We start from the raw sequence: 13,485 nt of genomic DNA, 5'->3' as shown, positions 1-13,485 counted from the left end.
ACTACTTTCTTTAAAGAAAGCTAACCAGTGATGGTATGAAAGATAATTGGCACAGAGGAGAGACCAGAGTTGGGGGAGTCTCAGTCAGGAAGCTTCTGCACTCATTCGGGTGAGAAGTGAGGGCTTGAACTGGCAAACCAGAGTGGATGTGTAGTGCAAGAGACTGAGTAGAGAGGCATTTCGAAATCAGAGGGACAGAGGCTTTGGCAGCCAGTTAGGCAAGAGGGCAGGGGGAGGCAGAGGAATCAAGGAGGACTTCAGAAACCTTGGCAAGGGTTAGGTGCTTGCTTCAGAGACCTGCACTTGGGGGGGATCGTGAAACTGTGTTCTGTCCCACAGTCGGAAGGAACAGGCGGTAGCAACGGGAAAGGGGAATTAAGGTCAGACCAAGAACAGCCCCATGGTCTTCATATTCATTGGAGACCTTGGTCCCTGTGGCATCCAGCCTCCCCGACAGCCAGGCTCGTGGTTCCTTGAGAGTGTGCCTCAAAGGCGTTTCTGTACTGTCTGTGCCCAGCCAACTACGGCACTGGCACCAAGGTGGAGGGGGGTGGGGGGAACCCCCAGCTCAGCTGCCATTGGAGTACTGTGTTCTCAGTGACACAAATTAAAATTTTAAAATAGTTTTTTTTTTTTTAATGTAGTTTTTCAGTACACTGCACATAGCGTAGTTAAACCGTGGGTTATGTCGGTTTCTTTGGACTAACCTGAGGAACCTAACGAGTACTTTTACTTTGGTATGCTATGAGAATGCCACAAATCGAGGTTATAATTAAGCTCTTAGAACATAGTCCAGTTGTAAACTGGAAATTGTGTGATGAGCAGTTCTTCGTTATTGTGAGGACCTTTTTTTTTTTCTTTTTGTGGATCATCAAGGCCCTTTGCTTCCGTCTTTTCCTTCTGACTGCTTGCTGTTAGAGATTTCTCTGTACGTTACAGCTATACCAGAGGACTGGAGCAAAGGAAGTTGAAAATTAAATAAGTTGATTTGTAATTGTTAACAACTCTGCTAAAAGTTGGTTGGAGGAGAAATTAATTGGCTAAAGATGAGAATTGGGAATTGTCTTGAAGTTTTATTAATCCATCACTGTACCTAGATCAATAGAGGTGGCCATGGCAGCTTTCTACTCTTTTGTTTTGCAAAGGGAACCATGAAAGGTGGAAACAAACAAGAAGAAGCATGGATAAATCCATTCGTTAAACAGTTTTCAAATATCAGTTTTTCGGTAAGTGTATTTTTATAGCAGCCCTTCTTTGAGTGATGGTCTGTAAATTTACCCTAACATGAGTTTTTTGTTTTCTTAACAAATTATCTTTGAGTCTTTATGTATATGCTGGAGGTTAGAGTAAAATTGGCCATGAAGCTTTCTGTCTTTTTACACTTTTAGCTAAAAACATTAATCACATATCTTATTTTTAAAATTTTCTTATTAGGCAGTGAAAAGAGTTTTGCGGTCCATTTGATTTTTGACAAATACTGAAATAAAGTAAAAATTTTCATTTTTATTTTCATTAATAAGTCAAGGCCCGCTAACACAATGTGTTTTCTTGCTTCAGAGAGACTCACCCGAAGAAAATGTACAGAGCAATAAGATGGATCTTTCCGGAGGTAAGAAAAAGTTAAATCAGTTTGGGTGTGTATCCATTATTGATGGACAAATATATCGGTGATGTGATCCTTCTAAGTGAGCACTGACCTGGACCAGGCAAGGGGAGACCTGGGTTCCTATCACAGTATTCCTATCTCAGCATACACTAGGGTGCTATAGATTATGAGTGCCACATACTGCCTTCTAAGTACAAATCACTGTGCACGTCTAACTAAGGTCATGGTGATTTTAGTCTGTGGCTACCTCAGATCTCATCCTGTCAAGAACGAGTTATCCAGGTTGAGTGATAGAGGCTTGGTAATTTAGGAAGCAGCAGATGCAAAGGCCCAGATTTTACGACAAAGACAGCCTGAACCATGCCAGAGAAATGGAAGTTGTTCCATGCAGTAGAAGAAATTGATTGTGGTGTGGTACGGTGATTAGAGAAGGTTTGACTAGTGGAAGGTAATAGAAAACGAGGCAGGTGCTAAGTCATGAGGAGCTGGGGTTTGAATTTCATTATCAAAGTAGGGGATTAAGTAATTTTAATCAGGAGAATGACATGAGTGGGATTTATGTTTTTTAAAAAAACTATGGCTATAGGTTGAAAAGATCTTAGAACAGAAAAGATTGGCAGCAGAGGACTGACAAGATAGATACCAAAAGTGGTTCTAGATTTGTTGTAGTAGCCAGTGAATATTTCAGAGCTCTAAACCAAGTCACAGTAGGTGAGAAGATTCTTAATTCAGTGGCGATGAAGGAATTAGAATCAACAAAAATTGATAACCAGTCTGAACCAGTTCATTGTAGAGATGGGGGAAGAGCATGTGATAAAGGCTGATTTCCAGCTTTCTTGCCGGTTGCTTCATAGGTGGTAGAGTTATCCTATCAGTTTGAGTCCCTGCAGGAGAATGGACTACACAGTGATTTGAACAGACAGGTTTGATATAAAGAATTATTAGTGTATAAGGGTTTGGCTAGTGAGAGGTAAGGGGACCACTAAAGAAGAGTAGCAGAGGTAAGGAGAAATCCCTAAACTTAGAACAGAGATCATGTATCCATGGAGGAGGGCATATGATGCCAGGGCTGAGATCCCAACTCTTGGACCTGGCCCTCTGCTCATCGCATGGCAGAGACGTCACTGTGATACCACCCCATAGAACTGCAGGAGATGCATCTTCTGGGAAGGTGTCTCACTTGTGCTCTACTACAAAACTGCCAAGGCAGCTGCTGGGGGGAAGGGTGAGCCCGGCAAGGGCCTGCAGCTGGGTCAGCTGCCCATGCTGCAAGAGAGAGCATCCGGACCTGGGAGACAGTCTGTCTTGTGGTGGTGTCTCCTGCATCCTCTGCCGACAAAGCTTCAGTGTCAGCTGGCAAAGGGAAAAATATGTAAAGGGTCCAGATCTGTTTTTTTTTTTTTTTTCTAGGCCAGTCAAAGGTGAATTTAGAGCTGAGAAGCAGTGGGTAGATGATTGGTACAGACTCCCACCCACCCCCTTGACTACCCATCTTCAATATGCACACTTCTACATGCACTTATATTCCATTGCAGTGGCTAGGCACCCCTGTCTTTCTTATCAACGAGGTACAGCTTTCTTTCCCAAAAGTGAGGAAGTCTGCCCTCCAACCGAACTGAGGAGACCGACACAGCCCCAAGAGTCATTGCATTTATCATTGGCTATGCTATTACCACTTCAAGTCAGTCACAGTTGAAACTGAAAGACTAAGTTGTAAAGTTAACTCTCCACAGCTTGTGAATAAAATAAAAATGGGAAAGAGAAGGAAGTAAGTGGTCAGCCTATAGAGATGACTACACTCATGTAACAAGCCTTAAGAAACACGCAGAGCTCATTCTGCCCTTGTTTCTGTCATTGGTCACAAGCTGTGGTTGATATCCATGGCTTCTTTCTTGCAGCACCCATTGCATACTGCCCCACTCTCAGCCAGCACCTCAGCACCCTGGGGTCCTTTGCTGGTCGAGTCACGCAAACTGTTGTTCCCAGAGAGTCTTAGCCCTTAATCATCTCCTTTTCTTGATTGCTGTGGTTTCTCATTAACCTTTACTAGGTTAGTAAAGGCTCAGAAATACTAAGGAGCACCTCCCAGTGAATCCCCTGGGTTTCAGAGTCCTCAGAGCCTTCATTCTGTATTACAAAACCCATTTCCCCTTGGTGATCAGAAGCAATCACTCTGGGCAACGGGGGTGGCTCAGCGGTTTAGCGCCACCTTCAGCCCAGGGTGTGATCCTGGAGACCCGGGGTCGAGTCCCACATCAGACTCACTGCATGGAGCCTGCTTCTCCCTCTGCCTGTGTCTCTGCCTTTCTCTCTGTGTCTCTCATGAATAAATAAATAAAATCTTAAAAAAAAAAAATCACTCCAGCCAATAGACAAGTCCCTTTTTGCCTGGTGGCTCAGTGGCACAAGAAAGATAAAATGTCCAGGTGCTCTGTTCATCTTCTAATTCAGCTGACTGATGTGTGATGAAAGAAAGCATTTTTTTTCTTGAGGATTGTGATCTCCAAACCTACAGAGTTGCCAGAGCAGAAAGTAAGAATTCTGAGAGACATCTTAATAGAGAAGCCACTCCAGCTCTCACCTTTTGATTCCCAGACCTCTATATTCTGGTGTTGTGGGAGACACTGTGTCTTGTTAGGCAGAAGCTTATTCCTCCCCACCCCCCTTTAAGATGTGTTTGTTTATTTGAGAGAGAGAGAGAGAGCATTAGCAGGAGGGGCAGGAGGAGAGAGAAACTCAAGTGGACTCCGCACTGAGCACAGAGCCCAGTATGGAGCTTGAGATGATGACCTAAGCCAAAACCAAGCGTCAAATACCTGACTGTGCCCCAGTTGCCCCAGAAGCACATCCTTGCCCCCCACCCCTACTCTCAACTTGCTTTGTAACCAGTTCTATCTATCAGTTTGGCTAGCTACTTTGGGGTGATGATGTATGTGGTCAGAGCAGTTGATCCCATGGGCATGATCCCATTAGTGTCCTTCCTTTGCTATGGAGTGTGTTCCTTGATCAGACACGATAGAGTGAGAATGAGGCCTTCTGTGAGACCATGGATGGCAGAAGCCTTTATGGGCAGGAAAAGCAAATTCACATCCAGAATATGGGATCTGTTCTTGTGGGGACTAGGCTCTGCCTCCTCCATGGCTCACTGAATGGCAGAGAAGTTGCTGTGCCACTGTGCTGGTGGAATTTGCTGGAAATCTGCCCTCTAAGGTGCTGGGAAAAGCTTTTTGTAGAGAGGTGTCTCACTAAAGACACTGCTACAAAGCAGTTTGGAGGTATGTGGGAATGCTGGGAGACTCTGGCCAGGGGGTGTTGCTGAGCACCATGAGCTAGCTGCAAGAGTGGAAGCTGCTGAATGAGCATGTTGAACCTCCTGCAGTGGCTCTCCAGCGCCCTCTACTGATGAAGTCTTGGCACCAACTGGCACAAGAAAAAAGTAAAAAGTAAAGCATCCAGATGTGTTTTCACTGAGCAGTCGAAAAGGGTGAATTTGGGGCCGAGAGACAGTAAATCAATAAGTGGCCATTATTAGAGATAAGAAATACATAGGAATAGTGGATTCAGTAGGTAAGAAATTGAGTTTAAAGATGCAGAGAAGTCAGAATGAGAAGAATAACGGACAAAGGAAGACCTGAGAGAGGGGATGATGTGAACCTGTCTAGTCTCCAGTTTCCTCATCTGCTTGCTAATGGGGGTAGTAATAGTAACGTTACCAGCATTAAATTAGAACACACAATTCAAACAGTACCTGGCACATAGTACGTATCTGTCAGATGGTGCTTTGTCGTGGTGTCTGTTTTAGTTATTTGTAACTGGAAACTATCTCTTTATTATTAAGCAAATTAAAGATGACCAAAAAGTCTTAACCATCATTACTGGTCTGTTTTCAAGTTAATTGGTTCAAATAGCAGTATCTGCTAAACCTAACTTTACTTCTGAGGAATGCAAGATTTATTGAATATGGGATCCCTGGGTGGCGCAGCGGTTTAACGCCTGCCTTTGGCCCAGGGCGCGATCCTGGAGACCTGGGATCGAGTCCCACGTCGGGCTCCCGGTGCATGGAGCCTGCTTCTCCCTCTGCCTATGTCTCTGCCTCTCTCTCTCTCTCTGTGTGACTATCATAAATAAATTTTAAAAAATTAAAAAATAAAAAGATTTATTGAATGTATTTTTTTACATGTCCTTGTCAAGGCAAAAGTCCTCCCAGGGGAAGTGAATGTTTTGCTCGCTGCTGTGTAAATTTGTCTGAATCAGTGAGATTGTCTTCCTACGTAACATAGTTTCCTGTATTTCTTAGGAATGTTACAGGACAAACGAATGGAGATAGATAAACATAGCCTAAATATTGGTGATTACAATCGAACGGTCGGGAAAGGCCCTGGTTCTCGGCCTCAGATTTCCAAAGAGTCTTCCATGGAGCGCAGCCCTTACTTTGATAAGGTAAGTCATTTGTTTGTTTTGTTTTGTTTTACCCCGGTGGCTGATAAATACACTTAATAGCGTAATTTTCTCATCGGTGGTTTAGAGCATTTAATATAAGGTACTATATAATCTGGTACTATTACTGGATTTGTAGTTCATTCTCTTCTTTATGTTTCAGTTTAGCATAGGGATTGCATTTGTATTTTCTTCTTAATCCCGTAAAATGTGTCTGGTTCTTTTTGTGTACTTTAGAATTAACACTAATCTCTTCTGTTTTCTACCCGTTTCCTGTTGGTGCTGCAATGTCACGTGACTTCTCTTCTGTTCCTGCAATGATTTCTCCCTTCTGCTTGTTTGCTTGGCTGGTGTTGCACATCTTTCTGTCTGTCCACTCAGGATGGCATTGTAGCAGATGAATCCCAAAACATGCAGTTTATGTCCAGTCAAAGCATGAAGCTTCCCCCTTCAAATAGTGCACTACCTAACCAGGCCCTTGGCTCCATAGCAGGGCTGGGTATGCAAAACTTGAATTCTGTTAGACAGGTAAGTCCATGTGTGTATTTTAGGCTCTCTGTTGAATGATTTGTATAAGTAATGAGATCTCTCTTACATGTAGTTACTGTGTTTAAATCAATAATACAGTGTGGTATTGCGACATCTCTCCCTAAAGAATCCCACTGGTATTCTGTTGCTGTTGGCTTGGTTTTTGTAGAATGGCAATCCCAGTATGTTTGGTGTTGGAAACACAGCAGCACAACCCCGGGGCATGCAGCAGCCTCCAGCACAACCTCTTAGTTCATCTCAGCCTAATCTTCGTGCTCAAGTGCCTCCTCCATTACTCTCCCCTCAGGTAATCACTCTTGCCCTACTCTCTCCTATTGACCTGAAAAAACTTGATATTTGGATGAGGTAACTAATTACTCATCCTTGGGTCAGTTGGTGTCTTTGAGATGCAGCTAATTCAGGGTCAGCTGTCCTTACAGAAGGACGTAGTAGGGTGAAGAAAATGAGTCCACATTAAATGAAACCTGAAATTGACCATTACCTTCCGTAAAACCTCTTGAGGGGAGGAGGCCAATAGCAAAGCAAATTGGTTGGTTTAAGATTCACCCCATCCTCTTTCAGTTAACCCAGGAATGTATATGTGAATCAGAAAGTAAAGGAAGACCAAGTATAACCAACCCTCCTAAGTAATAGTCCACAGATTTAATTGCTCTATTTACAGCACAGAATATACCATACATTTAGTTAGTTTTGAGTTACATGATCAACATTATTGACTTGCCGTTGTGATCCTAAGGTTCCAGTTTCATTGCTGAAGTATGCACCAAACAACGGTGGCCTGAATCCGCTCTTTGGCCCTCAACAGGTAGCCATGCTGAACCAGCTATCCCAACTAAACCAGCTTTCTCAGATCTCCCAGTTACAGGTAAGTAGAGTAACGACCTTATACAGTATACATTTATTGAGCCTCTCTTGTGTGCGGGAAGTGTAACAAACAAAGCTGGCTGCAGTTGCCCTCAGGGAGCTTAGGGGGATCACTGAGGATGGATCATGAACTCAAAGGGCAGGAGCTTTGAGAGCACCCCCAGCCAGGTCAGGATGGCAGAGGGGAAGGGTGGTGTGATCAGGGAAAATGTCCCTGGTGAAGTACAAGTTTCGACTGAATGAGAAACAGAATTCAACAGCAGCTCGAGGCCAGGGAGTCCCAGGAGGAGGTTACCCTAGATGAGGCCACACTGTAGGTGTGTGTGTCCCATGTGGTCACCTGAAGCTCGTACCTCTTTGATGCTGCAACACTGATGGCCTTTTTACCCCTTTCTCTCCAGAGATTGTTAGCGCAGCAGCAAAGGGCGCAGAGTCAGAGAAGCGTGCCTTCTGGGAACCGGCAGCAGCAAGACCAGCAGGTAGATCATATCCTTCCCCTGGCTTTGTTTAACCTGAACTCACTGCAGTGGAATTGTAATGAGATGCAAAATGCTTTTATTAAAATAGAATGAAATATGTGGTTAGTTAAGTTTCCTGTTTGGGAGTCATATTAACTGGTATATAGTGATTATTCCCTTCCTGCCAAGGAGGAGGAGGTGAATTCAGCAGCACGGAGGAGTATTTGGCTGTGAATCCTATCTGTCCACTGTTGCCCAACATCTTGCTGTTTCCAGGGTCGACCTCTTAGCGTGCAGCAGCAGATGATGCAGCAGTCCCGGCAACTCGATCCCAGCCTGTTGGTGAAGCAGCAGACCCCGCCATCTCAGCAGCAGCCACTCCATCAGCCAGCCATGAAATCCTTCCTCGAGAATGTCATGCCCCACACTACACCTGAGCTGCAGAAAGGGCCATCACCAATAAATGCTTTCAGCAACTTCCCGATAGGTGGGTTTCTCGTGGGGCTGAGCATTCAGCTAATGCTCGGGGGCCACAGGCTTTTACTGTGTCTTCTCCCCAAGCAGCAGAGATCTGTCCCATTGGGAAAAACATGCTGGCCCTGGGGTCTGTTCCCTCTCCAAGAGCTGCCTTGGTTCTTGTGGGTTCAGCTGGCACTCTTGTTTTGCAAGGCCTGTCTCCGTGCAAGAAAGTGACACTGCCTCCAAAATTCCCTGCCCTTTAGAGTGGGTTAGAATAAAGATGAAGTTGCTCTCAAGTTTCCTCGTAGAGCAGAATGGGAAAGGTTCTCAGAAACTGTATGCCAGAGACACCCTGAGCCATGCTGCTCTGTAGGAGCAGCTGGGAACAGTCACTTCTGTGCTTTAAGACCCTGGAATTGTGATCATCACCTACATCCTTAGGGATGATCTCTGATATGACTTTCTAGTCAAGGTAAGCTGATCATCCTGGTCACCCCTAAAGTTGGTCCCTTGTCTTTTTCTTTGTTCTGTCCCCAGGCTTTTATTCCTTTGGGAAATTTCAGGCCTGGATGTTTTCTCCTTCTTTAGGACTCTTTTCTCCTTGTGTCTTTGATTCTGTTTTGAATCTTGATTGTTCCCACCCTCTTCATTGCATCTTTTTTTCCTATCTTTTCCCTTAAAATGATTTCTTGTGAACCAGCTTGGTTGGTTGCTATCCCAGACAGTTATCTAGCATGTTCTAGGCTTTGGGCAGGGGACTGGGGCCTGCTGTTGCTTCACCCTGGCTGGACTGTGCACGATTTGGCTTCCCTGGCATTCCATGGACTCTTCAGCTAGGACATAGGTTGCACTCTGAGTCCTTGGGATTGTTAGCAATCTCCTTACGTTTCCAGAAGCAGGCTCTTGTCAGTTACCACTGTGGGTGAATACCTTAGAAGCCATTTGTTGGTGACCAGGTGACCTTGGAGACAGTAGTACGGTGGTGAAAGAATACTCCAGCACAATGAGAGGTTGTGAGGTGACTCTCGTGTTTGTATACTGGACATATAAATTGGGCCAATGAGGAGATAAGTTTCTAAATATGGGATTTCCTGCTCTGATAGACTTTACGGCAAGAGATACTTTTAGGGGTGCCTGGGAAGATCAGTCCGACTTTTGGTTCTGGCTCAGGTCGTGATCTCAGGATTGCGAGATTGAGCCCCTGTCAGGCTCTGCACTCAGCACAGAGTCTGCTTGAGATTCTTTCCCCTCCCTCACTCCTGCTCCTCCCCCTGCGTCTGCTTGCACGTGCATGCACACTCTCCCTCTCTCTCTGTTTCAAATGAATATAAAAGAGAGAGAGAGAGAAAGAGCTACTTCTTCCTGGTTAAGAAGTCTTGTAACCCATACAAACATGGTATGGTTGTCTAAATCAGGCATTGGCAGACTAGAGCCTATAGACCAGATTTGGCCAGCTGCTGGTTTTGTAAATAAAGTTTTATTGGAACACAGCTGTACTCTTTTGTTAATGTATTTTCAGTGGCTGCTTTTTTTTGCTACAACAGAAAGGCATAGAGACACAGACCTTGTGGCCACAGACCTGAGATAGTTACTGTCTGAACCTTCACAGAAAAATTTGTCAGGTCTTGGGTCTAGTTGAGGAGTCCAGAGAAGTGGCAAATGTAATTGCTGTTTCCAAAAATAGGGATGATATTAGAGAATTCACATTATTAAAGTTTTTAAGTTTGACCTCATATCACATGGACTGTCATCAAACCCCAGTATTTAAAACCATTTGTTTGGGGATGCCTGGGTGGCTCAGCCGTTGAGTGTCTGCCTTCGGTTCAGGGCATGATCCCAGGATCTGGGATCAAGTCCCTCATTGGGCTCCTTGTGGGGAGCTTGCTTCTCCCTCTGCCTGTGTCTCTGCCTCTCTCCCTGTGTCTCTCATGAATAAAAATCTTAAAAAAAAAAAAAAAAACACATTTGTTTTGACACCTTAGAATAAGAACCACCTGACCATGTGTTAAAGATTCTGGCTCCCACCAAAAAGTCTTTTTTTAATCAGCATCTCACATGATTCTGATGTTGATGATCCCTGGGTCACGCTTAAGAAACCCTCGCTTACCGGTCAGTTTTCTGACCAGAATATTTAAGATTGAAATTTCCATCCTTATTCCAAGAGAATATCTGAACCTGATGTGTGTTATCAGCAAAGTTCAAGGAAATTGCGCCCTGAGACATGGGTGCCTCACCCTTAAGAATAGTTGTTAGAGCAAGACATTTTTACTTTTAAATGACAGTGTCTTTTTTCTGGTCAGCCAGTTGAAAATTGTTATTTACAAGCAAAAGATAACAACTGAAAGTGATCATATTTCTTCATGCATGGTGCTCTTGGGAAATAGCTAAAGAGATCTATTTTAGGGACGCCTGGTGGCTCAGTGGGTTGAATGTGTGACTCTTGGTTTTAGCTCAGGTCATGATCCTCAGAGCTGTGAGATCGAGCCCCATGTGGGGTGTGTGCTCCACCCCCCCCCACCTCCATGCCGCCCCACGTGCACACTCTAATAAATAATTCTTGTTTAAAAAAATAAAAGACCTATTTTATTAGAGATAAACTTTAATATTTGGCTTCCATAATTATCTCTTACCAAGAAATTGTAAAATAATCAAAATTAGGGACACCTGGGTGGCTTAGTGGTTGAGCATCTGCCTTCAGCTCAGGGCGTGATCTCAGGTTCCTGGGATTGAGTCCCGCATCAGTCTCCCTGCAAGGATCCTACTTCTCCCCATGCCTGTGTCTGCCTCTCTCTTGGTCTCTTATGAATAAATAAAATCTTTTTTAAAAAAATAATCAGGGATCCCTGGGTGGCACAGCGGTTTGGCGCCTGCCTTTGGCCTGGGACGCGATCCTGGAGACCTGGGATCGAATCCCACATCGGGCTCCCGGTGCATGGAGCCTGCTTCTCCCTCTCCCTGTGTCTCTGCCCCTCTCTCTCTCTCTCTGTGACTATCATAAATAAATAAAAATTAAAAAAATAATAATAATCAAAATTATATGGAGAAACAATTTTCCACAGTTAATGCAATTATAGTTTTAACAGTTTTGTGGTTTGAAAACATTGGGTTATTGAATATTAGAATAGCTATTTAGGATTTCTATTTGTTGCTTTCATTGATAACGTAGCCACGGCTCTTTCAATGTTGTTTCTGCAAGCCTTGGCTGGGGGCCCAGAGAGTCTGTTCTGCCTGCCTTGCCTTGTCTGTAATCATTTGGCTATGCCACATTTGCAGGGTGATATTTATTAAGACACATTCACAGGATTGAAAACAGATTAGTTACGTGTGTTTTTCTAGAAAATGGAAGTTGTGGTATCAGAAGGAAAGCGTGCTATGTTTTATAAAGTGGTTTTTCAGGACACCCTGGGGGGCTCAGTGCTTGAGTGTCTGCCTTTGGCTCGGGTTGTGATCCCAGGTCCTGGGATTGAGTCTGGCACCAGGCTTCCCACAGAGAGCCTTCTTCTCCCCCTGCCTGTCTCTGCCTCTCTCTGTGTGTCTCTCATGAATGAATAAAATCTTTTTAAAAAAATTGTTTATAAAGTGGTTTTTCTATTAAAGTATTATTTTATTTTTAGGCTTGAACTCAAACTTGAATGTAAATATGGATATGAACAGTATTAAAGAGCCACAGTCAAGACTAAGGAAGTGGACTACAGTGGACAGCATTTCTGTGAACACATCTTTGGATCAAAACTCCAGCAAACATGGTAGGAAATACATTTTTGCATGTTACACATACAAAAAATGTAGAATACTAAATATAGGCCTTTATTTTATTGTCTTTATTATTTATTTTTAGGAGGGGGTGGGATAGATAGGGGCAGAAAAAGAGAGAGAGAGAATCTTAAGCAGACTCCACACCCAGGACAGAGCCCCAGCACCCAGCTCAGTCTCATGATCAAGAATTGGAGGCTTAACCAACTGAGCCACCCAGGTGCCCCCTAACCCTAGACCTTTATTTTATTTATTATTAGGAATTTGTACCTCTTAACTTATTTTCTTTTTTTAAAGATTTTATTTATTTATTCATGGAAGACACACACACAGAGAGAGGCAGAGACATAGGCAGAGAGAGAAGCAGGCTCCATGCAGGGAGCCTGATGTGGGACTTGATCCCAGGACTCCAAAACGCCCCAGGCCAAAGGCAGGCGCTCAGTTGCTGGGCCTCCCAGGCATCCCCCTTAGCTTATTCTTTTTTTTTTTTTTTTAAGGTTTTATTTATTTTATTTGAGAGAGAGAGAGCACAAGCAGGGGGAGCAGCAGGTAGAAGGAGAAGGAGAAGCAGACTCCCCGCTGAGCAGACATGGGGCTGGATCTCAGGGCTCCAGGATCATGACCTGAGCTAAAGTCAGATGCTAAACCGACTGAGCCACCCAGGCACCCCTATTTTATTTTCAATGTCTGGTTTCATAGCCAAATCCTCTTAGAATGTTTCCTCATTACTGAAAAATGCTTTATTAGTTACTGAATTAGTTAAAAAAGAAAAGCAAAATTAACCTTTATTACAGCTATTGTACAAAATAGAGATTAAATATACATTTGTGTTTTAAAAATTCTTCCCCTTTTGATGGTTATTTAGGTTTTTGCAGTTTTCTTGTTCTAATGTTATACTTAACATTTAGTTTAGTATGATGAGGGTATTAATTCCCAGCAGAATTTGATTCTGCCATTTTTGTTTAATGGCACATTTTCTTCATATATTTTATTGCTATGTGTAAATCATTTATAGATTCAATATTATTTTTTCCTCACCCATCAATTAAAATTTTTTTTCAATCTCATTTTCACCTTATCAAATATTATCATTTCACCTGTATTAATGACATATCTTCTGTTTTCCAAGGACTGTGAATATATAGGTACATATGGACATGCATGCACACAGTTGAGTATATGTGAGGAAAAATACCCTGAAGGAACTCATTGGTGCAAAAAATAAGTATGTGAAGAACTTTAGTACACTGTGATAAGTACTATGAACATGATTCCATATGATGGTACAAATAGCATGATAATGTGAAGTCCATTGGAAGATTGAGTCAGAAATGAGGAATGGTGGGTGTGGTAGGTGTG

The 13,485-nt window shown here is 43.4% G+C and overlaps 1 protein-coding gene across 10 annotated transcripts in view; it reads left to right on the top strand.

Moving 5' to 3' along the window:
* The window catches only part of TNRC6A (trinucleotide repeat containing adaptor 6A), a 106,502-nt gene that overhangs the window by 72,656 nt on the left and 20,361 nt on the right, over positions 1-13,485 (top strand). For 8 of the 10 annotated variants that reach the window (XR_005986861.1, XM_041749427.1, XM_041749422.1 and 5 more), the window contains 9 exons: positions 1,146-1,226; positions 1,558-1,609; positions 5,904-6,046; positions 6,425-6,571; positions 6,741-6,878; positions 7,329-7,457; positions 7,858-7,935; positions 8,191-8,401; positions 11,988-12,119. Coding sequence is in view for 9 of the 10 variants with exons in the window: in XM_041749427.1 (XP_041605361.1) it covers positions 1,146-1,226; positions 1,558-1,609; positions 5,904-6,046; positions 6,425-6,571; positions 6,741-6,878; positions 7,329-7,457; positions 7,858-7,935; positions 8,191-8,401; positions 11,988-12,119 (1,111 nt within the window). In the remaining variant the exon portion in view is untranslated. The remainder of the gene's footprint in view (positions 1-1,145; positions 1,227-1,557; positions 1,610-5,903; positions 6,047-6,424; positions 6,572-6,740; positions 6,879-7,328; positions 7,458-7,857; positions 7,936-8,190; positions 8,402-11,987; positions 12,120-13,485) is intronic. The other 2 variants (XM_041749421.1, XM_041749423.1) reach the window with 2 other exon arrangements.

Source organism: Vulpes lagopus, chromosome 3, assembly GCF_018345385.1.
Source record: "Vulpes lagopus strain Blue_001 chromosome 3, ASM1834538v1, whole genome shotgun sequence".
Taxonomy (NCBI): Eukaryota; Metazoa; Chordata; class Mammalia; order Carnivora; family Canidae; genus Vulpes; species Vulpes lagopus.
Note: the sequence above shows the minus strand (reverse complement) of the source record. Positions and strands in the feature narration are given on the sequence as shown.